At 44.7% G+C, this 23,921-nt stretch overlaps 6 protein-coding genes and 3 long non-coding RNA genes across 18 annotated transcripts; 4 read left to right on the forward strand and 5 right to left on the reverse strand.

Moving 5' to 3' along the window:
- Nucleotides 1-251: 251 nt before the first annotated feature.
- LOC136199894 (probable DNA double-strand break repair Rad50 ATPase) lies at nucleotides 252-4,000 on the reverse strand. Of its 4 annotated transcripts, none has more exons than XM_065990201.1 (10): nucleotides 3,871-4,000; nucleotides 2,297-2,550; nucleotides 2,211-2,248; nucleotides 2,000-2,164; nucleotides 1,613-1,937; nucleotides 1,441-1,562; nucleotides 897-1,373; nucleotides 766-843; nucleotides 580-706; nucleotides 252-522 (listed from the first exon to the last, which is right to left on the reverse strand). In XM_065990201.1, exons 2-10 carry the CDS (start codon nucleotides 2,535-2,537, stop codon nucleotides 335-337), a joined length of 1,761 nt encoding a protein of 586 aa, XP_065846273.1. In that variant the 5' UTR covers nucleotides 2,538-2,550; nucleotides 3,871-4,000; the 3' UTR covers nucleotides 252-334. The 4 variants fall into 4 exon arrangements, with proteins under 4 accessions (XP_065846273.1, XP_065846271.1, XP_065846272.1 ...); XM_065990199.1 differs by lacking the exon at nucleotides 3,871-4,000 and adding an exon at nucleotides 2,778-3,134 and having other exon boundaries at nucleotides 2,297-2,718; XM_065990200.1 differs by lacking the exon at nucleotides 3,871-4,000 and adding an exon at nucleotides 2,778-3,134 and having other exon boundaries at nucleotides 2,297-2,733.
- LOC136199895 (uncharacterized) lies at nucleotides 2,826-6,683 on the forward strand. Of its 4 annotated transcripts, none has more exons than XR_010673233.1 (5): nucleotides 2,826-3,391; nucleotides 3,441-3,497; nucleotides 3,542-4,042; nucleotides 4,097-5,432; nucleotides 5,491-6,683. It is a non-coding gene; the product is annotated as an uncharacterized lncRNA (long non-coding RNA). The 4 variants fall into 4 exon arrangements; XR_010673232.1 differs by having other exon boundaries at nucleotides 2,827-3,391; nucleotides 3,542-5,027; nucleotides 5,169-5,432; XR_010673234.1 differs by having other exon boundaries at nucleotides 2,827-3,031; nucleotides 3,086-3,391; nucleotides 3,542-5,432; nucleotides 5,491-6,682.
- Nucleotides 6,684-8,925: 2,242 nt separating this feature from the next.
- LOC136199893 (probable DNA double-strand break repair Rad50 ATPase) lies at nucleotides 8,926-11,687 on the reverse strand. The gene is made up of 10 exons (XM_065990197.1): nucleotides 11,549-11,687; nucleotides 10,969-11,180; nucleotides 10,871-10,908; nucleotides 10,651-10,815; nucleotides 10,268-10,592; nucleotides 10,098-10,219; nucleotides 9,573-10,049; nucleotides 9,441-9,518; nucleotides 9,258-9,381; nucleotides 8,926-9,199 (listed from the first exon to the last, which is right to left on the reverse strand). The coding sequence occupies exons 1-10, from the start codon at nucleotides 11,632-11,634 to the stop codon at nucleotides 9,012-9,014; spliced, it is 1,815 nt and encodes a 604-aa protein (XP_065846269.1). The 5' UTR covers nucleotides 11,635-11,687; the 3' UTR covers nucleotides 8,926-9,011.
- On the forward strand, nucleotides 11,550-12,972 carry LOC136199896 (uncharacterized). The gene is made up of 3 exons (XR_010673235.1): nucleotides 11,550-12,254; nucleotides 12,302-12,355; nucleotides 12,417-12,972. It is a non-coding gene; the product is annotated as an uncharacterized lncRNA (long non-coding RNA).
- Nucleotides 12,973-14,010: 1,038 nt separating this feature from the next.
- LOC136184015 (uncharacterized) lies at nucleotides 14,011-14,823 on the reverse strand. Its single transcript, XR_010669290.1, has 2 exons — nucleotides 14,343-14,823; nucleotides 14,011-14,285 (listed from the first exon to the last, which is right to left on the reverse strand). It is a non-coding gene; the product is annotated as an uncharacterized lncRNA (long non-coding RNA).
- A 344-nt stretch (nucleotides 14,824-15,167) lies between these two features.
- On the reverse strand, nucleotides 15,168-17,708 carry LOC136199778 (myosin-13-like). The gene is made up of 9 exons (XM_065990069.1): nucleotides 17,213-17,708; nucleotides 17,124-17,161; nucleotides 16,911-17,076; nucleotides 16,531-16,855; nucleotides 16,361-16,482; nucleotides 15,829-16,305; nucleotides 15,697-15,774; nucleotides 15,507-15,636; nucleotides 15,168-15,448 (listed from the first exon to the last, which is right to left on the reverse strand). The coding sequence occupies exons 1-9, from the start codon at nucleotides 17,234-17,236 to the stop codon at nucleotides 15,261-15,263; spliced, it is 1,548 nt and encodes a 515-aa protein (XP_065846141.1). The 5' UTR covers nucleotides 17,237-17,708; the 3' UTR covers nucleotides 15,168-15,260.
- A 225-nt stretch (nucleotides 17,709-17,933) lies between these two features.
- LOC136199779 (proline and serine-rich protein 3-like) lies at nucleotides 17,934-22,207 on the forward strand. Of its 2 annotated transcripts, none has more exons than XM_065990071.1 (7): nucleotides 17,934-18,181; nucleotides 18,240-18,344; nucleotides 19,913-20,012; nucleotides 20,057-20,277; nucleotides 20,338-20,559; nucleotides 21,411-21,899; nucleotides 22,013-22,207. In XM_065990071.1, the coding sequence occupies exons 2-7, from the start codon at nucleotides 18,268-18,270 to the stop codon at nucleotides 22,038-22,040; spliced, it is 1,137 nt and encodes a 378-aa protein (XP_065846143.1). In that variant the 5' UTR covers nucleotides 17,934-18,181; nucleotides 18,240-18,267; the 3' UTR covers nucleotides 22,041-22,207. The 2 variants fall into 2 exon arrangements, with proteins under 2 accessions (XP_065846143.1, XP_065846142.1); XM_065990070.1 differs by having other exon boundaries at nucleotides 17,943-18,181; nucleotides 18,240-19,872; nucleotides 19,928-20,012.
- LOC136199782 (prefoldin subunit 2-like) lies at nucleotides 19,054-22,432 on the reverse strand. Of its 3 annotated transcripts, XM_065990074.1 has the most exons (5): nucleotides 21,390-22,432; nucleotides 20,767-20,984; nucleotides 19,643-20,706; nucleotides 19,468-19,591; nucleotides 19,054-19,376 (listed from the first exon to the last, which is right to left on the reverse strand). In XM_065990074.1, the coding sequence occupies exons 3-5, from the start codon at nucleotides 19,774-19,776 to the stop codon at nucleotides 19,149-19,151; spliced, it is 486 nt and encodes a 161-aa protein (XP_065846146.1). In that variant the 5' UTR covers nucleotides 19,777-20,706; nucleotides 20,767-20,984; nucleotides 21,390-22,432; the 3' UTR covers nucleotides 19,054-19,148. The 3 variants fall into 3 exon arrangements, with proteins under 3 accessions (XP_065846146.1, XP_065846148.1, XP_065846145.1); XM_065990076.1 differs by lacking the exon at nucleotides 20,767-20,984 and having other exon boundaries at nucleotides 19,643-20,524; XM_065990073.1 differs by having other exon boundaries at nucleotides 19,643-21,342.
- Nucleotides 22,433-22,501: 69 nt separating this feature from the next.
- Nucleotides 22,502-23,763, forward strand: LOC136199781 (barH-like 2 homeobox protein). Its single transcript, XM_065990072.1, has 2 exons — nucleotides 22,502-22,919; nucleotides 23,051-23,763. The coding sequence occupies exons 1-2, from the start codon at nucleotides 22,667-22,669 to the stop codon at nucleotides 23,584-23,586; spliced, it is 789 nt and encodes a 262-aa protein (XP_065846144.1). The 5' UTR covers nucleotides 22,502-22,666; the 3' UTR covers nucleotides 23,587-23,763.
- Nucleotides 23,764-23,921: the final 158 nt, after the last annotated feature.

The raw sequence follows: 23,921 nt of genomic DNA on the forward strand, positions 1-23,921 counted from the left end.
TCCGATTTGACATCTATCAGTCTCCAAGGAGGCTAACTGTAAATAAAGCACTGCAACCATCCCAGTATGTCCGCGAATCGTTTGCAGAAGGAGCTGTTGCTGTCGTTCGTCGGCGGTGGCGGCGAGGAGGCGACAACAACGAAGTACAATCTAGCACGGATAATAAAATAGATATTTATAAATATTTTATATCTATTTTATTATCCGTGAATCTAGCCCATGATGTGCATTCACTAGCCCGGATCATTCCTAATTGGCCAAATATTATCTATTAACTCCAACCAATCAAAAGACCATTTTAGACATCTAAAAACACACAAAAAAGCTCGTCCTTTCATTTTGATTTCACGTTATAGCACTCTCGTATGTGTCGTTCGTAGTCCTCTATCTTCGCCACAGGAAATTGCACAGAGCACTTGAGACACTGTATCACCTGTCTGTCTTGAAACTGGCGCGGAGACGCCAAACTTTGTGGCCCCGGTTCTAATCTCCAGCTACTGACAGAACTTCCTCTACCCGAATCTACAAATATAAACAAATCATTAGTCAAAGACATGATGATGAAATAGTTTACTGTACCTATACTGGATGCAGTAGCAGCAGCAGTGCCACCGTATGGCAAAGATTGGGCCACCACATCATCCCCAGTACTACGGAAAGGATTCCTTGCCATGAACCCCTGCTGAGACAAACTAAACCTCTGATCCTAAAGCAGACTCTGATAAACAAAGGGAGACAGATAATTAAAATTATTATTATTATTACTCTTTGTGCCTGAGCAGCTGCTCGAAGAGTTGCATTCTCTTGTTGAAGCGCTTGGATTTCTTTTGCCTTTGCTTCCCTCTAAATAAAGAGACAGTGTTGCAGGCAATTTGTAGGTGTGCCGTCATACTTACGTCTCTTTGGAGTTCTCTTATAATCTCTTCTTCTCCGCCACCTTTCATTTCGTCTATGATGCTCTGAAGTCTCCTGTTCTCGTCCGTCAATTCGTCATTGCTAATCTCCAGCTTGTTCAGATGTTTTTTCACCGCCTCTTTTGCCTCGTTCGACGCTTTCGTTTTCAACTCATCGGCATGTTCTTTCAACTTCTGGTTTTCCTGTTTCAAATCGTCATTCTCTTCCGTCAGAGCCGTTGTGCGTTCGACCAACTGTTCCTTTTCGACAAACAAGTCCTGACCGAGTTTCTGAAGGTTCTCCACAAACGAACGCATCGACTCGGCAACTTGGGCGTGGCCCTCTTCCCAAACGAGCTGACGTTCCTTTAGCATTCGACGAAGTCGACTGATTTCTCGCAAAAGATCGTCTTTTTCTAATTGTTTCTCGGCTAGCACGTGTTGTAGACGTTCTTCAGTACTTTTAACTTTTAAAGACATCTAAATATCAATGACTTAGCTAATCAAATTTGGGGTGATTATTTATTTATTTATTTATTAATTTCACCTCTCTGACGCGACGTAAATTATCAATAATTTTTTTATTAGCTGTCTTTATATCTCTCTCCTTTCTTCGTCGCCAACGGGCGAACTCGTCTTTAGCGTCTTTGTCGCTCATAGAAGATAAATCTTCAAATCAAAATTTGTTCAATTAGTACAACTATGATGACGGTACTTACCTATATGCTCCTCTTCCTCTGATATTAAATCTTTTTTTGTCTCGGCATCTCTCGCTACGAATAATGCTGCTGAAACGCAGCGTTTAACATCTTCTACCAAATCCTCAATTTGTTGTTCGAATTCTTCAAAGGCGTCGTGGAGACTTTTCTCTTCAGGTCCGAAAGGAAGTTTAAGGCAAAGAAAAACAAATTCCGCTAGAAGATTCTTTAAAAGATTCATTGATTTGAGGTGGCCGTGTTTCAGTAAATCCGTGTCAGCTTTCATCTGAGCGTTTTTTGCTGTGATCTCGTCTAAACGCTGTGACAAGTTCTGTACAATCAATCTCTAAACGAAAATATATACAGAGTAATTAATTAATTAATTCATTAAATTGAGGGTCTTTTTACCTCTAGTGCCAACTGCTGCTCTACTTTTTGTATGTCACTTGATTTGACTCTTTCCAACTCCTGTTCCAGTTCACTGATACGAGCAACTTTTTCCAGTAATTCCACTTCCAATTTTTTTCTTTTAATTTTTTCTGTTTCACGTGAATCATTGACTTTGTATAGTTCCTAAAAAAACGTTAATTTTCCAACTACGTTTGCTTTGTCTTCCAACCGAATATATAGCATCAAATTCATCTGTCTGAAGTGAGTCTGTAAAGTAAACGTATAGATAAACATATCATGATATGTAGTTCTCACCTGAATTACGTGATATGTTTCTATCCTTTTGCAGCCTTTCTTTAAAAAAGGTTTTGCTGAATTCTATTAAACCCCAAAGCATTGTGATGATTTGCTCCATTGAACTCTTCCTGGAATCCGTCAACTGCCTTGACGTTGGGGTACTGTTATTATCGTCTCCAAGTGAAGCAGAATGTTCTCTGATAGTATCTTCTAAAGGTGAAAGATCCTGCGTCAAAACCGGTGGCTTCCTTCGACTCATTATATTCACAATCCTGAAAAAGAATAATTTGATTAGGGTCTCTATGACATGAGCTCAAGAATAGGAATGCTCCACGATATTGGCGCCCAACGACTTCTTCAAAATGATGGAAGAGCGGTACACGAGCTATTTGACACGTGCTGTTTGCATGGATGCGTGCCATACACAAACGCAACTCGTGCTTGCATTCAAAGAACTATTATGACATGTTGCCTCAGCAGATTCCGATTGCGTGCTCACCTATGAACTCTGTGACCCTTTAGTTACGTCACTGGCTTAATTAACTCAATTTGAGTACTTCTAGAATTTCTTGCACGGCAGAACATAGATCTGCTGGCAGTCTATACTAGCTGTCTCGCGGTACGTCACTCGATATATTAACGCTCAACTACTCATGACCAGAGACCTATGGTCATGACTTGTAAATGACGTCATTATGCCGTAAAACTTCTCGACCAACGCAAGTCTCTTCTTCTCCTGCTGCGGCGATCTGGGTCGGCCTGTGCTCAACGCTAAACGCTACGACCTGAATGTCTGTTGGTTTCCAGATCAGAAATACAAAGGCTGCTCGTCAAACGTAGGCCTGGCTAACGAATGAAGGCGCCAACAGATAAAAAACAAATGACAATCGACAACAGAGTGAGCAGACTCAATCACCACTGTTCATTGTTTATGAGTAGAACAAATTCAATTGTGAGACGGGCAGAGCACCGCCAGGGTAACTCACTCATACATGCCTTCAGTGCATTGGCACGCCCTTTTGGCATAAACGTTTCGTGTGCAAGACTGAGTTGCAATGACAGACTGTAACACTGCACTACAAGTCTTCAGTCGTTTTGATTGGGAGAATCGAGGTAACATACCAAACCAAATACTTGGGCGGTTCTGAATCAACATTTTCAGAACTCAAAACAACGCCCTTTCTACTCCTCTGCGAAAGCTCTATGGGGTCAACAGAAGGCAAGGTTATAACACAATAGATGAAAGTAGAAATGATCTAACAGGGCGTTGTTGGGTGATCGGCGTTCCGGAGATGATACGAGAATACGAAACGCACCATGGATACGAGTCCCGTTCTCAGGTTCATTTTACATGATGTCATCAAGGAAGAACGTTTCCCTAGCCTAGGCTGGGCTCTTTTGCTCGCCTATGTTTACTTCGTTCTACTGTACGCCTACGGATGACACTCCTACGAGGGTGTTGTACGGTAAACAAAAGAACTAAGCGCTTTCTCATTTTCCCTGGCTCTCCAAGGCCAAGCTAAAATTACTCGTTCTCAAACTGGAGCCTTTCTCTACGGGAATCTTCTAATGGTAGCCATCAGGTGTCTTACCGTAGTTGTGCGTGGTTACACGCCTTGAATTCACTGGAGGAGAAGAAATCGCGACCAGGGCCAAACCATGGTCAAACGACGGCACTGAAAGCAATCTCAAGCGCAGCTGGTTGTCGTTTTTTACGGAATTATAGCCAGATAAATGCAAATACGCATGCGCAAGCCAAAGCAGGTGTACGACTTCATCATAAATATGTCATACATGTATGACTTCATCAACTTGCAGTAGCTCCAAGCTCCAAGATGAAAACCCGCGCTAAATCTGGAATGCCACACAAAAAATAAAGAAATGTTATTTCAAATATTTAGTGCAACGATCGATTACATGGCTACTACGAACCTACCAAAATCTCCCCAGAGTCTTTACCGATTATGCTACTAATCTAAAATGAAATTTTTTAAATTTTTATTTAGCGTCGTCAATGCTCAAAAACGCTCATTCTGTACACGCAGTGAGGCGAATATTTCATCGCCATCTGAGAGACCGGTTGCCAAAGCAGGAACATTGTGACCATTTAGACCACTTAGAAACAACGCATTCATTGCAGCAATTTTCAGGACACCCTTTATTCGGAAGGTTCAGGAGGACAGGGACTGCCTCCGCACTGCGAAACCTTAGAGATTTGTCGTCGTCGAATCTGATACCCAGGGATTTTCACAGCTTCCGCTGCATGTACTCCATGCGTTCCATTCAGTAAGCTATATCAGAACTGTTTTTCTACCATGAAATTAAGGTCTTTTATACCTGGCAATCAATTCGACTTCCGCCTTCACGCAGTTCGCTTTCCTCCAGACAGAAAGTGATCAATGAACTTCAACCATATGCACGCTTTCGATCGTCGATCGTGTCTTTCGCGACGGATCGCAAAGAGCTTGTTGACAGTAAGCGCGGTCAAAGCCGATGTTGGGCCTTTGGACGCATTTCTGGCACTGGCAGTAAAGCGCCAACGATGAACAGAACGTGACGCCTTCAGCCAGGAGTTCCAGCTCCGAATGTTGATCCTGAGCGGCTGTGATTTCGCTCTAACCACGTCTGAACTCTGAAGCTAGGTTTAGCCGGGCTTCAGAGCGTCAAAGAGTCACATGACGAAAACTTTAGTCTTTTCGGACGTCGAGAGAAGCTTCGTCCTTCAAACGACCGCCGGCCTTTGTTTAACGTATGATCAGTATTCTTTGTGCTTGTTTTCAGAAAATTGGGGCTCCTTTCGAGGAAATCGAATTTTCGACGCTCCTATTGGCCTAATCGTTTCGACGCGTATTGAATGAGACTCTTAGTTGACTCGTCTCTTCGCCACCAGGCTTTTCTCTGCCCAACGCTCATGCTTAGAATGAATAAGGAGACGCAACATCTTGTGAAAGCGAGAAGACTCACTTACTAAGAAACAGAAACAGGGACCGTGAAAGCGTACATACGTTCAAATCCTACCGGTCGAAGCTCCGTTTCGGCTATCCATACACTAGTCTTTCTTGCGTTGTGCTCGTGGTAGAAGATATGTCAGATCTTCTATTCTGATCGGTTTGCAACGCTTTCCTCTGGATTTTCTGAAGGTCTCTCATAAACGGTTCGATAAGTACAGCCTTGTCCTTTCTTTTTGCGTTAATCACATGTACGTCAACTAGATCTTCAGTTTCGATCTACCGTTATTCACGCAGCGACATATAAATGCAAACAAGCATACAGCGCAGATAATCAAAAGTTATGCGCGTCAGTGCGACCTTGTCATTTTTGTGACTGAGGATATTCTTCAATCATTATACGATTGGTAGATCTCCATCCTACCTCACGGTTGGCTGTACCGTAACCGCCGCCACAGTCTCCAACGTGAACGGCTACCCGTATCAGTCCGGATGGAAGATTCTCACAAAACCCTTCTATTTGGTGAGATCGGTGATCGCTGGAACTGATATGAACGTACACAAGGCCGTCAATTGGTAGGGGATCCGAACACTCCGCCCCGTTAAAGGTAATGTACCAGCGTCCGCAACAGTCCCCACACCGTTTGACTCTCAAAGTGGCAGCGTACGTTACTTTGAGGGCGGTAGACGAGTGACGTTTTTCAAAGAGGCATTCCTAATTCAGTTCAACTTAATTTAGTACTCTTAAGTAAATCCTGTCGTCAGCAAAGTACCTTTAGAAGGCCCGTGTCTTTATCATCATGTCCATACCAGGCGCACTGCCTCCAGTTTATGGAATGAACGGTGCTATTTTCTCCTTGAGGTCCAGGCTCTCCCGTCTTTCCTGTAGCTCCTTTGGCACCTTTAGCGCCCTTCGTTCCGCCGGTTCCTTTTAGTCCTTGCAATCCATCTCTTCCTGGCAATCCGTTGTTCCCTGGAGTTCCCGGAATGCCTGGAATTCCAGAGCAGACACCAGCAGAACTCTTATTCGAATTTGCGAGTTTAGTTAATTAGCAAGTGCCATAGACGGGCACTGCGAACCTGATTTGTTTTTGGAGAATTTCCTCCGACAGAGTAGAGAGATAGTATCAGAGCAGCGATAAAACAATGAACAGTTGATCCAATTTTCATTGCGTAGCTTTGGCTATTGAAGCAGTATGTCCAGCCTTACATTTATATAGATCACACAGAAAACGGTTATGATGTCAACTCCGGGAAATGGATTTGAATGCTGACGTCTTTTCCGTCTTTTGTAGGCTATAAATACAATCGATTTGCCTTTTAACCTAGTTACGGGTAAACGAAGGAAGAGTTTTAAGGTGATGTTTACCGATCTCCTCCATTTTGCTGTGGAGGAGGATGCAAAGTCATCTAAATATAGCAGAGTACGTAATGAACCGAATTTGACATTGAATTGATCTTTGAAATAAAGCGAGACACTATGGCGAGGAACAAAAGCGCATACTTTTATTTATTTACAGTATTTAGGGTGTGTCATTTAAGAGCAAAGCCATCTTTGCAGTTTAATCTTGTGCAGATATATTTCACAGTCATGCAGACATCATCTCTTCGAGAATTTCGGTTGCAATCGTCCCTGGAGATGATAGCGCTCGCTCATATGACCGTGAACTGAGGACTGCAGTGTGAACTGCCGTCTTTGGCAGCGGTACTTGTGAACGGAAAGGGATCGAGATGAAGGAAAGAAGCTAGCGAAGTGTTAGTATCTACTTTTTTAAAAGCGAGGTCAGGATAATCCACACCTTGCTAGGAAAATGAGTACGAAGCCCCGTGAAAACAGTCGTATACAGCCAAATGCCACCACCAGCGGCCCACTAGCTGTGTAATAGAACGCTATTGTGGCACTAATTATGGCAGAAGAACAGCCAATTGCTGCATGAAAGAACGAAGAGGAAAATTTGAATGCCAAAAGGTAAGTCTTCGGTAAGTTCAGCAGCCAGATTCAAACGAGTATCGATGGTACGCTATTTCCCCTTCTTGCTCTGCAGCGCCATAATATTTCCATCAATAATTAGAAGAGGGAAAATAAAGAGTCGCTTTGCCCAATGTTCCATCTGACGAGTCATCGTCGATGTTCCAGACCTGACCTCAGTGAACCGTTACACAACAAAATCTTGAATAAACCGTTGTAGTGTTCACTGCCAGCGGTTGCTGCGGGCATAGACGCGTTTTTCATCTTTTACTACATGAGTCAAAGACGACCTGTAAAGTGAGAGTAATGGGAAAAAGTGAATGTCTGCGTAATCCTTTGCATCTATCTATAAAAGCTATTTCACTCATGCAATAGCAAAATGATTGTATGTTCATCCAATCAATCGGTTTCTGTGGTTACACTTGGTGGAGCTTTTGTAGAAATAAGAGATTCCCTGTCATTTGCTAGATCCTCTATTAGGGTGGGCCTTCCGATCTTGAAGCACACCTTTTGTTTGAGTTTTCCAAGTGCGTTTAGGAAAGACCGTGAAGTCAGAGTGAATATAAGAGGGTTGCTCAATGCAACAAAAAGATTAGGTACCATCACTCCTTTATTATCAATAGCATATAAAATGGTAGCAGCAGTCCAGCCCAGAAAGGTTATCCCTGCTGCAGCGATAAGACGAAAACCAAGTCCACTCACCCTTGTTCTTATATTATTTGACGCTACAAGTCGACATAGTTTGATCAGAATCGCTATGTAGGCTACTCCTGTCATGGCTGTGAAACAGCTCACCAGACTCATAACAAACATTAGAACACGGTTGCTGACGCTTATTTCTAAACAATTCTCTGGGATGATGAGAGACAGTGTTGAATTGCTAGGTATTATTTGGCGAGTCGTTGTGTCTACGTCATATATTTCTTGTGTTTTTGCAATGAATGGAGGATGTAAGCGATTATATGTTACTATTTTGAAGTAGGTCACAATAAGGAAGACGATAATCCAATTTATGCAAAGAAAGATTGCTACGCAGCGACGTGAAAATTTCTGTAGGCAGCAGCATTTGCCACAAACCACACCTGCGTAGTAGATTGCAATAGTGGCAGCAATCACTGGGGCAAATACGTATGTGTTGTATAAAACTCCAGTGGCGACGCACAGTGATGTCATAAGCGTTAATGACGCAGATCACGCGAGTTCACGTGCATGTGCAGCAGTTGATTCACCGCAAAATTTCACTCTTATCTGCAGCAGCTAAATTATTTGCTAACAAGTATTGATGGGATAATATTTTGTTGATCTCTTTTTGCTTCCAGATACGCATCTGAAGAGTCGTAGTCGATGTGGTTACATGCACAGCAAAGTGACGTACTCGTCTTGAATATTTTGTGTGGAAAAAAAACCGTATTGAAAAAGAGAGAGAAGGCTCAATGCGCATATGACCCACACAGAAATTCCGATAGTGAGATTTTCCTTATGGCAGCTCCGGCCATTAGCACTTTCACTTTTAGATGAAGATTAAAGAGAAGCGAGGTGCAAATTGCCACAAAAAGAACTGTCCTCCGATTTGAGATCTATCAGTCTCCAAGGAGACTAGCAGTGCAACAATCGTCCCAGAAAATCTGCAAATCGTCTGCAGAAGACGCCGTTGTCGTCGTTCGTCGGCGGTGGCGGCGACGAGACCGACGACGGCAACGACGTGTCGCGATGTGCTACGCATTTACGAGCCCGGATCATATTATCTATTAACTCCAACCAATCCAAAAGACCATTTTAGACTTCTAAAAACACAACAAAAATAATGCTCGTCCTTTCATTTTGATTTCACGTTATAGCACTCTCGTATGTGTCGTTCGTAGTCCTCTATCTTCGCCACAGGAAATTGCACAGAGCACTTGAGACACTGTATCACTTGTCTGTCTTGAAACTGGCGCGGAGACGCCAAACTTTGTGGACCCGGTTCTAATCTCCAGCTACTGACAGAACTTCCTCTACCCGAATCTACAAATATAAACAAATCATTAATCGAAGGTGTGATGACGAAAATAGTTTACTGTACCTATACTGGATGCAGTAGCAGCAGTGCCACCGTATGGCAAAGATTGGGCCATCATATCATCTCCAGCACTACGCAAAGGATTCCTTGCCATGAAACCCTTCTGAGACAAACTAAACCTCTGATCCTAAAGCAGACTCTGATAAACACGGGAAACAGATGATTTAAAATTATTGTTATTATTACTCTTTGTGCCTGAGCAGCTGCTCGAAGAGCTGCATTCTCTTGTCGAAGCGCGTGGATTTCTTTTGCCTTTGCTTCCCTCTAAATAAAGAGACAATGTTGCAGGCAATTTTGTAGGTGTGCCGTCACACTTACGTCTCTTTGGAGTTCTCTTATAATCTCTTCTTCTCCGCCACCTTTCATTTCGTCTATGATGCTCTGAAGTCTCCTGTTCTTGTCCGTCAATTCGTCATTGCTAATCTCCAGCTGGTTCAGATGTTTTTTCACTGCTTCTTTTGCCTCGTTCGACGCTTTCGTTTTCAACTCATGAACATGTTCTTTCAGCTTCTGGTTTTCCTGTTTCAAATCGTCATTCTCTTCCGTCAGAGCCGTGGTGCGTTCGACCAACTGTTCCTTTTCGACGAACAAGTCCTGACCGAGTTTCTGAAGGTTCTCCACGAACGAACGCATCGACTCGGCAACTTGGGCGTGGCCCTCTTCCCAAACGAGTTGACGTTCCTTTAGCATTCGACGAAGTCGAGTGATTTCTCGCAAAAGATCGTCTTTTTCTAATTGTTTCTCGGCTAGCACGTGTTGTAGGCGTTCTTCGGTACTTTTAACTTTTAAAGACATCTAAATATCAATGACTTAGTTAATAAAATTTGGGGTTATTAATTTTACCTCTCTGACGCGACGTAAATTATCAATAATTTTTTTATTAGCTGCCTTTATATCTCTATCTTTTCTTCGTCGCCAACGGGCGAACTCGTCTTTAGCGTCTTTGTCACTCATAGAAGATAAATCTTCAAAATCAAAATCAGTTCAATTAGTACAACTATGATGGTACTCACCTATATGCTCCTCTTCCTCTGATATTAAATCTTTTTTTGTTTCGGCATCTCTTGCTACAAATAATGCTGCTGAAACGCAGCGTTTGACGTCTTCTACCAAATCCTCAATTCGTTGTTCGAATTCTTCAAAGGCGTTGTGGAGACTTTTCTCCTCAGGTCCGAAAGGAAGTTTAAGGCAAAGAAAAATAAATTCCGTTAGAAGATTCTTTAAAAGATTCATTGATTTGAGGTGGCCGTGTTTCAGTAAATCCATGTCAGCTTTCAGCTGAGCATTTTCCGCTGTGGTCTCTTCTAAGCGCTGTGACAAGTTCTGTACAACCAACCTCTATTCAAAAATACATACAGATTAATTAATCATTATTTGAATTGAGGGTCTTTTTTACTTCTAGTGCCAGCTGCTGTTCTACTTTTTGTACGTCACTCGATTTAGCTCTCTCCAACTTCTGTTTCAGTTCACTGATACGATCAACTTTTTCCAGTAATTCCACTTCCAATTTCTTTCTTTTGATTTTTTCTGTTTCATATAAATGACTAAATTTGTTTAGTTCCTAAGAAAAAATATTAATTTTCTGACTACTTTTCAACGCTTTGTCTTCCTCCTACCGTATACATGACGTCAAATTCATCTGGTTGAAGTGAATCTGTAAGTAAGCATATACATATATTCACAGCACCAAGACAGATAAACATATCATATGCACCTGAAATGTGCGCTATGTTTCCATCCTTTTGCAGCGTTTCTTTAAAAAGGATTTTGCTGAATTCTATCAAACCCCACAGCATTGGAATCTTCCTTGAATCCGCCATCTGCCTTGCTGTTCGAGTATAATCATCTCCAAGTGAAGCCAAACGCGGTCCGATAACATCTTGGGAAGATACTGAGGCTTCGCTTTGACTCATCCTTCTCAGAGTCCTAAAAAAACAATGATGAACTATTGCGTAACGGTTCAATTATTGTGTAATAGTTGAAGCACGAGGCTGCATGCTCAATCACGCGCAGATGAACGTAACCACGCAGCTGAAGGCTCGTTCGCATGCTGTGACAGCGTGCAAACCTTTCATTCCAGCTGAGGGTCAGTTCATCTGCGTCTCTAATAATAACGTCACTCGGTCAATTAATAGAACAGAACGTTCCAGATGTTTCTTAGACTGAAGGTGTCTGGTTCTACAAGAATAATCTATATCCATTGCAGTGGCAGCAGTCCACACTAGTCTACAGCTTAAAACTCTTCATTTTTGGCAACAATCACGCGTGACTCCTACGTGTATATGATGTCATACCAGGTGGACATCCCGTGCAACGCAGAGATGCTACCAAACGCGGGCTCCTGGAGCCCAATCAGCGTTCGGCTGCAGTACTCCCTCATTTATAAAGGAACAAATAGATGACTTATCACACAATGACGAATGACAACGTCATGGCGCAAGGCAGTGCATGCGCGCATTTCTAACATTTGCTGATACCTGTGTCAAAGTAGCGTGGGGTGGGATCGAACACTCAAGAACTCAAAACGAGACCTTTTAGATCGTCTACGAAAGCTCAAATGAACTAGTCTAGAGCAGAAAAAACAGGTACGGAGTGCATCCAATTCGGAGCAAGAACATTCTAGACTCTGATAGACCAATCGAGAGCAGCTTAGATTAGCCATTGTAAACTGTATTACGCAGTTTACCGTGACGGCTCACGGCTCTATACTGTATTGAGTCCCCTGTCTCCTACGCTTTCCTGACGCCCAACGTTGCGCAAGTGAAGACAGCCTACTGACTATAGACGCTACATCGCATGATGCGCAAGGTTCTGACTCATATCCTGATCAGAGATATCTCATGCCTGCCTGCCCTGCCTATTCACGCCCTGATTCACGCCCATACTAATCAGTGCGCGCGTTACCATCGAGTCTACGATTAACGTACCTTGAGCAGTTGAGAAAAAAGGACCTCTTTTCTACTCCTTTACGAAAGCGTCACTGCGGAAGCAAAACAGACAGTACGGACGGTTATAGCTAGATGAAAATAGCATATCTATTTTTATAGCCTAATTCACGGAAATTTCGCACGTTTCTTCTGTATCAATTAAAAGCCAAAATGGTTCGAAGAGACGGTCAAATTTCCAATCTGGGCCTATATTACGTGCCATCATTTCATTTAGCACAGTCTACACCACGGGAATTATCATGGGTTCAACGGTTGTTGTACACCAAAACGGGTAGTTGTGCCCACACTATCTATACTCCCACTCCCTGGCACTCCCTGGATATCCTCAAAACAAACAAAGAATCCGCCGGCTCAACGTCTTTCAAGTTTGTGTTCCCTAGGTTGCCTCCAAGCAACACTTGCGTATCTTCGTAAGCTAGGTCCGGTCCCACAGGATCTTCCTTCTATATGGGTTCTCATGCGCAGTACCGGTACAGTGAGTACTGTTCGTTATTTTCCCGGTGATAAGAGCACGGGTGATAAGAAGGCTTACAACGTATCCACGGCGGCTGCGTGGGCATCAAAAGCACTTAGAAACTTCCGCTGTAGACTACCAGCCTGGAATCGAAACCGAAACAGCGAGCAAAAGAATTGAGTTATTTTGGCGCATGCGCAGACGCCAAATCGGCTGAACACGCACACAAAGAATAATGTATTTCAAATATTTAGGCAGTGCAACCGATGTCATAGACGAATCAGTTTACTGTCCTAACACGTCCACAGTCCACTATGGTGCCGCAAATATTAATTAACTAATTAATTAATTAATTTTAATTCCGGCAAAAAGAAAAATTAACATTCCGCAAACGGACTACGTCTGTGAATACGCAGGAAGGAAATCATGGATTGCATAACGAAAGTGATTCTCCTATTCTTCTAGTATCCGTGCTTGCAACGTACGATCAGAGATACGTTACCTAACATGATAATACATGTATCTCTTGAAGTTAGTTGTATGATCATGATTCGATCTGATTCGATGACTGTTAGGTGGATAAGTGCCCGTATGTACACAGCACGTGAATACAGTTGTGTGGGAGGCCGGAGGAGAACTTCAGGAGCCATGTATGATTTTGTGCCCACAGCGAAAGCCCGACTCTTATGCAATTTTCTTACGAAGAATGTCACTCGTCTGCAGTCGCCAGTTCTTCCAAAGCGCGCACAAATTTTTCCCCTACCTCCGAAAAATACCTTCCGCCGGGCCTGCTTGTACGATCGATGTCATGTATGATGACTTTGTTTGGCGGGTAATGCCCGTATGAATACAGCACGTGAATACCGTACCAGTTAGTACCAGTGTTGTGTGGGAGGCGGAGGAGAGCTTCAGGAGCTCACAGGAGCCATTTAGGAAACTGTACCAGCGGCGAAAGCCCGACTCTTATGCAATTTGCGACTGCAGTCGCCAGTTCTTCCGAACGGTTGGACCATGGACATTGGTTGGACAAAGTTGTACAAAATTGTACATGCATGGCGCCTAGCTGAAGCCGAAAACAGCGAGAACCTTCCCATTTTGCAATTTTCTTTGCAAAGAATGCTACAGGCACGTCATCTGCGTAGCCAGTTCTTCCGAGGCAACACTCGTGACGTCGAAACGATCGGAGAAAGACTTGGCAAGTCTTTCTCCGATCGTTTCGACGTCACGAGTGTTGCCTCGGAGTTGGCCACGCCCTCCTCAGCAAATGAAGAAAACTTGAAAGCCATAGCCATATAGACTCGGCAAGGATGGGTAGGCTCATTTTAGATCGAATGAACTTGGACCGAACACGGCGTGACTCGTCAGCGTAATTATTGCATAAAAAAAGTTACAAAACAGAAGGAGAAGAACGAGACAACCGACAGCACAAAAGTTGAAAACCCTAACTCTGAGCTGAGTCTACTGTACCCATTCATTGCATAAAAAAATTACAAAAGAAAAGAAAGAGGATGAGAAATCCGACAGCGCAAAAGCCAGTTTCCAGAGCCCTCTGAAGATTTTCCACTGTTTTTCTTAGTTCCATCACAGTATCGAGCAGCTCTAGTTCCGAGAGGCTTTTTTTCATTCTCACTACAGTAATGTACTGATGACGGTATTCCAGATTAATATTAATTCAAACAATCTTACCTCCAGAGAATACAAAACGCACCATGGATACGAGTCCCGTTCTCAGGTTCATTTTACATGATGTCGTCAAAGAAGAACATTTCCCTAGCCTAGGCTGGGCTCTTTTGCTCGCCTATGTTTACTTCGTTCTACTGTACGCCTACGGATGACACTCCTACGAGGGTGTTGTACGGTAAACAAAAGAACTAAGCGTTTTCTCATTTTTCCTGGCTCTCCAAGGCCAAGCTAAAATTACTCGTTCTCAAACTGGAGCCTTTCTCTACGGGAATCTTCTAATGGTGGCCATCAGGTGTCTTACCGAGGACAGTGAATCTGATCGTCCCTACACGGATCTTACTCCGTGATCCGTAGTTGTGCGTGGTTACACGCCTTGGATTCACTGGAGGAGAAGAAATCGCGATCAGGGCCAAACCATGGTCAAACGACGGAACTGAAAGCAATCTCAAACGCAGCTGGTCGTCGTTTTTAACGGAATTATGAAAGCCGGATAAATGCAAAATACGCATGCGCAAGGCAAAACTGGTGTGCATAGATATGTCAAACATCTACAGTATGACTTCCAGAGCCGTCTATATATACGGCTCTGATGACTTCATCACCTTGCAGTAGCTCCGAGATGAAAACTCACTCTAAATCTGGAATGCCACACAAAAAATATTGCTATTTCAAATATTTACGCAGTGTAACCATATCTATGGTGTAACGATCGATCACTTAGCTACTACTAACACGCCCAAAATCTCCCCAGAGTCTTTACCGATTATGCCACTATCTAATTTTTTTTTTAATTTTTATTTGTCCGTCAATGAAAAACGCAATTCGTCGTTGTCGTCAAATATTATCTATTATTAACTCCAACAAATCAAATATAGACCATTTTAGACTTCTAAAAACCCAACAAAAATAAAGCTCATCGTTTCATTTCGATTTCACGTTATAGCACTCTCGTATGTGTCGTTCGTAGTCCTCTATCTTGGCTACAGGAAATTGCATGGAGCACTTGAGACACTGTATCACCTGTCTGTCTTGATACTGCCGCGGAGACGCCAAACTTTGTGGCCCCGGTTCTAATCTCCAGCTACTGACAGAACTTCCTCTACCCGAATCTACAAATATAAACAAATCATTAGTTAAAGACGTGATGACAAAAATAGTTTACTGTACCTATACTGGATGCAGTAGCAGCAGCAGCAGCGCCGCCGTATGGCAAAGATTGGGCCACCACATCATCTCCAGTGCCACGCAAAGGATTCCTTGCCCTGAATCCCTGCTGAGACAAACTAAACCTCTGATCCTAAAACAGACTCTAATAAACAAAGGGAGACTGATGATTTAAAATTATTGTTATTATTACTCTTTGTGCCTGAGCAGCTGCTCGAAGAGCTGCATTCTCTTGTCGAAGCGCTTGGATTTCGTTTGCCTTTGCTTCCCTCTAAATAAAGAGACAATGTTGCAGGCAATTTTGTAGGTGTGACGTCACACTTACGTCTCTTTGGAGTTCCCTTATAATCTCTTCTTCTCCACCGCCCTTCATTTCGTCTATGATGCTCTGAAGTCTCCTGTTCTCGTCCGTCAATTCGTCATTGCTAATCTCTAGCTTGTTCAGATGTTTTTTCACCGCCTCCCTTGCCTCGTTCGACGCTTTCGTTTTCAACTCATCAACGTGATCTTTCAGCTTCTGGTTTTCCCGTTTCAAATCGTCATTCTCTTCCGTCAGAGCCGTCGTGCGTTTGACCAACTGTTCCTTTTCGACGAACAAGTCCTGACCGAGTTTCTGAAGGTTCTCCACGAACGAACGCATTGACTCGGCGACTTGGGCGTGGCCCTCTTCCCAAACGAGCTGACGTTCCTTTAGCATTCGACGAAGTCGAGTGATTTCTCGCAAAAGATCATCCTTTTCTAATTGTTTCTCGGCTAGCACGTGGTGTAGGCGTTCTTCGGTACTTTTAACTTTTAAAGACATCTAAATATCAATGACTTAGTTAATCAAATGTGGGTTAATTATTTATTTACTTTACCTCTCTGACGCGACGTAAATTATCAATAATTTTTTTATTAGCTGCCTTTATATCTCTCTCTTTTCTTCGTCGCCAACGGGTGAACTCGTCTTTAGCGTCTTTGTCACTCATAGAAGATAAATCTTCAAAATCATAATCAGTTCCTTTAGTACAATTATGATGGTATTTACCTATATGCTCCTCTTCCTCTGATATTAAATCTTTTTTTGTCTCGGCATCTCTTGCTACGAATAATGCTGCTGAAACGCAGCGTTTAACATCTTCTACCAAATCCTCAATTTGTTGTTCGAATTCTTCAAAGGCGTCGTGAAGACTTTTCTCCTTGGGTCCGAAAGGAAGTTTAAGGCACAGAAAAATAAATTCCGCTAGAAGATTCTTTAAAAGATTCATTGATTTGAGGTGGCCGTGTTTCAGTAAATCCATGTCAGCTTTCAGCTGGGCATTTTCCGCTTTGATCTCCTCTAAAAGCTGTGACAAGTTTTGTACAATCAATCTCTAAACGAAAATATATATAAATTAATTAATTCAAATGATATAAGGGTATTTTTACTTCTAGTGCCAGCTGCTGCTCTACTTTCTGTATGTCACTTGATTTGGCTCTTTCCAACTCCTGTTCCAGTTCACTGATATGAGCAACTTTTTCCACTAATTCTACTTCCAATTTTTTTCTTTTTGATTTTTTCTGTTTCACACGAATCATTGACTTTGTATAGTTCCTAAGAAAACGTCAATTTTCCAACTACGTTTGCTTTGCCTTCCTTACTGAATACATAGCGTCAAATTCCTCTGGCTGAAGTGAATCTGTAAACTAACGTGTAGACAAATATATCATGATATCTAGTTCGTTCTTACCTGAACCACGTAACATTTTTCCATCCCTTTGTAGCTTTTCGTTGAACAGGGATTTGTTGAATATTATCAAACCACATAGCATTGTGATAATTTCCATTGGAGTTTTCCTTGACGTTGCTGTACTATTATTATCATCTCCAAATGAAGCAGCCTGTTCTCTGACAACATCTTTCGAAGGTAAAGGAGGCTGCGTTAAAACAGACGGCTCCGTCTGACTCATTCTACTCACAATCCTGAAAAAAACAATAATTTGATTAGGGCCTCTATGACATGAGCGCTGGAACAGAAATGGGCAACGATCTCAGCACCCGGCGACTTTCTTGGGTGATGCAAGAATGAGCACACGGAGTACACCGGAGGTGCACCAGACGTTTGGCTCGTGCAGCACGCGTGAGGCGTGGCACGCACAAAGAAATCCCGTGATGCAATTCAATAAAAAAGCTTGTTGAACTATTTTTAACTGAGTCCATTGCCCGTGCAACGTTGCTCACCCCGATTTTGCAACTGAGTCGCTCAGACTCAAGTCTACCAATACGAGCATAGATCGAGAATTTTCTGCCTTTGCCACACGTCACCAAAGGCAGAACATTCTAGATCTACTTATCCAAGGAGCCCCTGGCAGTCTATACCAGTTGTTTCCACGGTAGATGTACGTACTACACTGATAGTAGCATCCTGCCATCTACTCAGTAATGACGTCATTGAGTCATAAGACTCTGAAGACGCCAACGCCCTGGCCAACGTAACCCTGTGAGCTCAGTGTCTGCGAGCTTAGTGGTCCGACCCGCGCGTTCTCTGTCCCGTTTTGGCATACTCTGTCAGAGCGTATCGTCTCTCTCATATAAAAGAGGCTCCTATATAGGAGTCTCGCCTCACCTGTTCTCTTCTCCTACACTGCAAGCAGTCTGCCTAACGGTGAACGCTACGCAAATGATCGCTTCATGATTCATGGCTACGAATAAGCGCTTCGTAAGGGTTGTTTACATATGAGTCATGCGCGATCATCCTTATGCAAAAGTACACGTAGGCTTCGGAATAGAACCTACCAACGGCAGATGAGATACACAGAGAGCTGCTCTTTCCACTCGTTAGTTAAACATACGACTGGCGAACCAACGAAGATGCCAAAAAGGTAAAAGCTATTTTTTAATTGGGCGTGGTTACACCGGAAATATTTTTGTTGTTTCGTGAACGCGTACATGGCACAGAGAGCGCCATTTGATTCGGGCTGGGTCCCATCTATTTATATTCGGGCCTTCTCCCACTCCCAGCTATAAACAAAACGGAACTCCGGTTCAACTGTCTTTCCTATGTTGGCTCTCTTCCAAACTACGCTTCCTTTGTCGTGTACTGCCCTTGCAAAAGTCTTTTTCTACCGGGCGCTCTACATATTTATCCACTGTACTAGACACTAGGCTCTTCTGGGTGCCTGATTCACTCACTATCTTTACTAACTCGAGGACTTACTCCTATTCGTATTCGCCGTTCGCGGTGTGGATCCAAGACAACCACCAAGAGTCCAAAAATTGTCGGTAGGTATCTACTGTAGGCTACCCGGATGAGAGGTCGTGGAAGCCAACTACAATAGCCTACTGAACTTAACGTACCGTGACTCTTTAATTCTCAGCAAGTATCTTCAGAGAAGCCCGAAAAATTCTTCAGCCCTGTAGATTTTGAGACTACGACCACCACAGGGTAAAGGGGATCTCTATAAAATAGCATCGTTTTACGTACATGGTCGAGAAGGCAGATCGTAGGCTGTAATCGAAAGCAAAAGTGCAGAAACAACGGTAAATTCCTGCGCATGCGCAAATGTTTCCCGTCTTCAATTTCACGACGAATTGGAACACACAAAAAATAATGAAATGTTATTTCAAATATTTAGGCAGTGCAACGATCGATCACTTAGCTACTATATCGTAGACAACTCAGTTTACTACTGTCCTACTAACACGCCAACAATATCACCAGAGTCTTTACCATCCCCTCCACTCTCATCATTATCTTCATCTGTCTCCTTGGAAATGTGACGTGTTTCAGTCTCGTCTTCGTCGTCATCCAAATCCTCGCCTCTCACACGAACATTGTTCCTCTCCTTGAACTCTTGAAGCTCGTGACTCTTCTTCTCCAATTGCGTCTTCAGCGAATCGATTATGTCACTAATCTAGAGAAAAATATTTTAATATTTTAATAATTTATTAATTTTTATGCAACATCGTGGAACAGTATGTAACGCTCAAAAAAACATTTGTTACTTTTTGACTATGCTGACGTAAATCCGGGAGAATGTCTCCGACCGTTCGTTCGACGAGAACGCCGCCGATAGACCGAAAGCAGCGTCTAGTGGACTCGAGATCCTTCAGAACGTCGATTACGAGACTGCATGCGAAGATCTGGTCAAGGACGCCAAAGCTCGATCGTTTTTCTTACTTGTGTTGGTTCAATTCCGAGTCCATTTCGGCTATTTTCACTCCTAGCGATTGCTGGTCGTTTCTAAGTTGCTGAAATTGCATTGCTATGAGTTCGTGCGGCGTCACGTTCTTCCTGAGCGCTGCTTTGGCCATGTCTAAGAGGAATCCTAAGCTTTTCTATCCGGGAGAGCTTAGAAGCGTCACGTGCGACTCTCCAGACGTTATGGCGCGATTGGGAGGCGATCGAAGGTCGCAGCGCCTTGCTTTTCTATTCATTTCTTCTCTTTAGCTATTGTGCTTACAGGATGGATCCGTTTCGCGTTGAATCTCCACCTCGATCCTATTATTTTCCCTCGCCGCGGCTAGCGTTGACGAAAGACGAACGCGAGGTACGTCTGGCATTCAAAAAAACCTCTTCGAAACTCTGCTCCAGGCATGCTTGAGCCCGTCGAGACCGCAAAACGACACGATTCTCGATGTCGTGGACGACGGTCACGTGACATCACCCCAGTCTTCAATATTCGACGAATCTTGGCCGAGCCAAACGACTCCAAGCAGCGCAGGCGGCGATAAAACGTCATCGAGACGCGAAACCCTACAAGGGGCCCCACTCGAGCCACCGACGCTCGACGAACCCGGATCGGTATTAGCAAAGTAAATAATAAAAAGAATCCCATGCAATATGTACAAGAAGAAATTATTCAAAAAAAATAGATATGTAAATCGCTTTCGAAACGACCCTCCAAAGAGTCGAGAAAAACGACGAAATGGAAACGGGGAGAAAAAAGAGGAAGAAACATTTTGGTGGCTTCGTACACCGTCTCCACCCGTATCAATAGCGGAAAGAGACGCGAGCAGCGAACAATCGACCCCTTTGCACGACGACGACGACGAAAAAAATCTAGAAGCGAGAGCAGAAAATTTACTCAAAATGAGGTAAGAAATATATGTGTGAAGGGAGGGGTCCCCCTTTTAGGATACGTCCAGGGTGGGTGTGTTCGACCAGATGACTTGTGTGAGTGCACAATGTGTCATTGATTCTCTCTGTCTGTTTGTTTGTAAACGCGCCCTTATGCTTGCAATCTGGCGGTGGAAATTGCCATAGAGCTAATGTCCGTAGAGGAATTCTCGTTATCCCATTACGCGAGGGTGCTAAACGGAATTCCAGGTGGAGTCCGTCCCCGTGAGCGTGTCAGTCGATTTTTTCGCTGCCAGACACTCAAAATGGCACTTAAACAGACGCGTGGCTCGATTGCGGTCTGCTAAGAAACGCCGTCAGACGTGACGCACTCATAAACAAACTAAGCTGATCTTCCTTTTAAAATTTCTCGAGGTGAGAGGACCCCCGCGCGTTCGTTTCCCTAATGAGGGGAGGAAAGAGATATCGTAAGGAAGCCCATGGCTTCGTTTCGCCCACCCCCCAAAAAACTAGATACATATGAAATAATATCTTAGGATCCTATTGAAGTGTAACCGGTGCAGGGGATCTCTATTTTGTCGAAACCTTGACGACCAGGTGGGCGACGAGAACGGCTAATTGCTAAAAGGATCCTGTTTGCGGAATGAGTCCTCTTCTCCCATCTTCCACCCCTTGGCTCCTCGTCGTATAGACGATAATAACGTCTACGAGCTTCCTGGTCCCCTTCTCCCCTATCCTATCTAATATGTTTTCTCTCGCCCTGCGAGAAAACGTAACCCAAGCCTCGGCCACCTTGACCCCTTAGATTATCATTTACCTAAGACCCTCTCCGCCAAAGTTTACTTACTATCGAATCTTGTTTTGGCAGCGACGCTCTCTCGTCGTCGTCGGCGGCATCGTCGTCGGCGCCGCGCGCCCACGTTAGCACTCTGGCGTCGTCGTCGACAGCGTCGACAACGTCGACAAAAACCGAGGAAGTCGAATTGGGTAGGAAACCGCCACCGCAGAGTCGACCGAGACCTCAACGCGGAAATGGCGAAGACGACATTCTCTATCGATGGCGTCTTCGTCGTCGTTTCGAGACGGCACGTCGCGATGTCGTCGATTCGCCGATTTTAGTCGAGAGGATGAGATTTCCGGTTGAAAGCGCCGGGCGCATTGAGCCGGACTACACAAATCCGGAAACGCCTCTCAACGTTCGTCTCGTCGACGACCCCCGTCGTCTTTGTCCTCGTCGTCGTCAAGACGTCGCCGTGCAAACAAAATCGACCATTGTCGACGATATCGACGATATCGATAAGGACGACGTTCTGCGTTCGCTCGTCGAAAGAGAGCGGCTCATCATCGACGATTTACGGTGAGGGCCGCGCGATTTAGATAGGGCACTGGCGCGACGTCGCGGCAATTCAACTTTTCTCTTTCTTCCCCCCTCCCCCCTACCCTCGCACTTTTCGTCGTTTTACCCCTTAGGCGAATCGACCGATTGTTGTCGAATTAGAACCCGTTAGCGAAATGACTTCCCCTTCGACTATCAGCTTGGCGCGTCGCCCGGCCCCCCGTGTACGTATGGGACGCATTCCGGGACGAACTATGGCAATGCAACGGTCTGTCGTCCGTCTCGAGGAAATCTTAGTTTATGCAGTTGATAAAGACTCGTACACCTTCCTCGTGACGCTTCCTCGTTGCAAGCCAATTAGACGTCGAGTTCACTTAGCTCCTAATGAGGGCCTCATTTCGCATGCCCTACGCATTTCCATTCGTAATGACTCTCCTGTTGAGACTCGTCCCCTCCTCAATACAAATATTGGAAAGATGCCTTTGGCCCCGCGGCCTCCCTAACGGCCAGTCGGCGGCGGCGTCCCCGTCATCTAGCGATTAGGAAACATTTTGCGGGTTCGCTTGTTTCCGCGCTAATGAGCGAGGCGAGCGCCGCTCCCATCGAATTAACGCGACGCTTTAATGGGTCTCGGTTTAAGTAGCGCGGTCGGAGTCCCCCCGCTTAGTAATTCTAATGAATGACATGCGTCCGAATGTTGTTTCGGTGTCCACTATTGGCTACACATAAGCGTTTTTGCGCCCCACCTGCCTGTCATTGTATCGCTGGGCGTCGTTGCATGCGGAACGATGTTGATGACTATGGAACGTTCTCCGACCAGCAGCGTAGGCAGCATCGTACGCGGATCGTCTCGTCCCTTGAAGGGCTTTCGAATCGATGATATTCTCGGTGGCGGTGGCAACGGCGGCGGCAAAACGCCGCCTCCGTCGCCGCTGTCGCACTCGTCCCCCACGACTCCATATTCGTTCAATCCGACTATGTATCACGGGCCTTCGTGGCCTTCCCATCCCTTCTTCTATCCGAAAACGTTTTCACCTCAAGGTATGGATTGCGTACGCACGTCCGCCCGCTGTGCTATTTGCCTTTGATCGGCTGTTTATTTTATTTACTTATCCTCGCCCGTCCTAAACGAGCCTGATGGAACTTCGCCTTGACTATGTCCTTTCTAATAGTCTTGAATTGTGGCGGGGTCGCTCTTGATCGGTCGTTGTCGTCGCACTGCCGCCGCCGACACTCGTCGTCGGCGTCGTCGTTTACGCCCTATCAGTGTCCGGTTACGGTTGCGGCCGCTGCCGCGCGTGTCGCCTGTGCCGCGACCGCCACCTTTCGGCCGCCGAGCGAGCCGGCGCGTTCGGCCTCTCCAGCGTCTTCGTCGCACGATTCGGCCGGCGGTGGAAGTGGCGGCGGCGCCGTTGCGGCGACCGCAACCGCGCGACGACGCAAGTCGCGCACCGTCTTTTCCGACATGCAATTACTCGGCTTGGAACGCAAATTCCTCGTGCAGAAATATCTTTCGGTGCCCGATCGCGTTGAATTGGCCGCCGCTCTTCGGCTCACCGAGACGCAGGTGAAGACGTGGTTTCAGAATCGTCGAATGAAATGGAAGAAGCAAAGTCGCAGTAGCGACGATACGGGTGGCCCGTCGGACAAACATCGCGCCGCCAACGTCGGCGGGAAATCGTCGGAGCCTCCGGCAGACACTCAATAGATACAATGGATGGGGGTAGTGTAAATAGAACCCGCTGGCGGATACTTAGTAGTGTCCTCAGATGTTGTTAGTCGCTTTGAGAGAGACGATGCCTTTCTGATTTTGTAGCGTCTAATGTATGAAGAGGTAGGGCCGATTGTCTCTCTGTCTGCGTTTTAAGAAAAAAAATTGACTCTGCTTGGCGGTGGGGTGTCGCGTTCACAGTGGGAAGGCGTTGCGGGTTTCTTTGTGCCCTCCGGTTTGTGTGTCTATGCATATTCAGCTCTTCAGTCGATTACGATGTAACGTCAAGCTTTGATGATGCATGCAAACTCGGTTTGAAGGGTGCCAAGTTC

This window comes from Oscarella lobularis, chromosome 1 (assembly GCF_947507565.1).
Source record: "Oscarella lobularis chromosome 1, ooOscLobu1.1, whole genome shotgun sequence".
Taxonomy (NCBI): domain Eukaryota; kingdom Metazoa; phylum Porifera; class Homoscleromorpha; order Homosclerophorida; family Oscarellidae; genus Oscarella; species Oscarella lobularis.

Bases quoted from the DNA above. Each gene is read 5' to 3' on its own strand.
- LOC136199894 (XM_065990201.1), bottom strand. From the start codon at position 2,537: ATGAGTCGAAGGAAGCCACCGGTTTTGACGCAGGATCTTTCACCTTTA. The intron at 2,165-2,210 runs GTTGGAAGACAA...ACGTTTTTTTAG, and splicing joins AATTTGATGCTATATATTCG to GAACTATACAAAGTCAATGA. The intron at 523-579 runs GTACAGTAAACT...TTATATTTGTAG, and splicing joins TGCTACTGCATCCAGTATAG to ATTCGGGTAGAGGAAGTTCT.
- LOC136199893 (XM_065990197.1), bottom strand. From the start codon at position 11,634: ATGAGGGAGTACTGCAGCCGAACGCTGATTGGGCTCCAGGAGCCCGCG. The intron at 9,519-9,572 runs GTAAGTGTGACG...CTCTTTATTTAG, and splicing joins TAAGAGAACTCCAAAGAGAC to AGGGAAGCAAAGGCAAAAGA. The intron at 9,200-9,257 runs GTACAGTAAACT...TTATATTTGTAG, and splicing joins TGCTACTGCATCCAGTATAG to ATTCGGGTAGAGGAAGTTCT.
- LOC136199778 (XM_065990069.1), bottom strand. From the start codon at position 17,236: ATGGAAAAATGTTACGTGGTTCAG. The intron at 16,856-16,910 runs GTAAAAATACCC...ATTTTCGTTTAG, and splicing joins AGCAGCAGCTGGCACTAGAA to AGATTGATTGTACAAAACTT. The intron at 15,637-15,696 runs GTAATAATAACA...AGTCTGTTTTAG, and splicing joins CAGCTGCTCAGGCACAAAGA to GATCAGAGGTTTAGTTTGTC.
- LOC136199779 (XM_065990070.1), top strand. From the start codon at position 19,730: ATGAGTTCGTGCGGCGTCACGTTCTTCCTGAGCGCTGCTTTGGCCATG. The intron at 19,873-19,927 runs GTCGCAGCGCCT...TTGTGCTTACAG, and splicing joins CGATTGGGAGGCGATCGAAG to GATGGATCCGTTTCGCGTTG. The intron at 21,900-22,012 runs GTGAGGGCCGCG...TTTACCCCTTAG, and splicing joins CTCATCATCGACGATTTACG to GCGAATCGACCGATTGTTGT.
- LOC136199782 (XM_065990076.1), bottom strand. From the start codon at position 19,776: ATGGCCAAAGCAGCGCTCAGGAAGAACGTGACGCCGCACGAACTCATA. The intron at 19,592-19,642 runs GTAAGAAAAACG...CTTCGCATGCAG, and splicing joins TCGGAATTGAACCAACACAA to TCTCGTAATCGACGTTCTGA. The intron at 19,377-19,467 runs GTAACAAATGTT...ATTTTTCTCTAG, and splicing joins TACGTCAGCATAGTCAAAAA to ATTAGTGACATAATCGATTC.
- LOC136199781 (XM_065990072.1), top strand. From the start codon at position 22,667: ATGTTGATGACTATGGAACGTTCTCCGACCAGCAGCGTAGGCAGCATC. The intron at 22,920-23,050 runs GTATGGATTGCG...CCTTTCTAATAG, and splicing joins GAAAACGTTTTCACCTCAAG to TCTTGAATTGTGGCGGGGTC.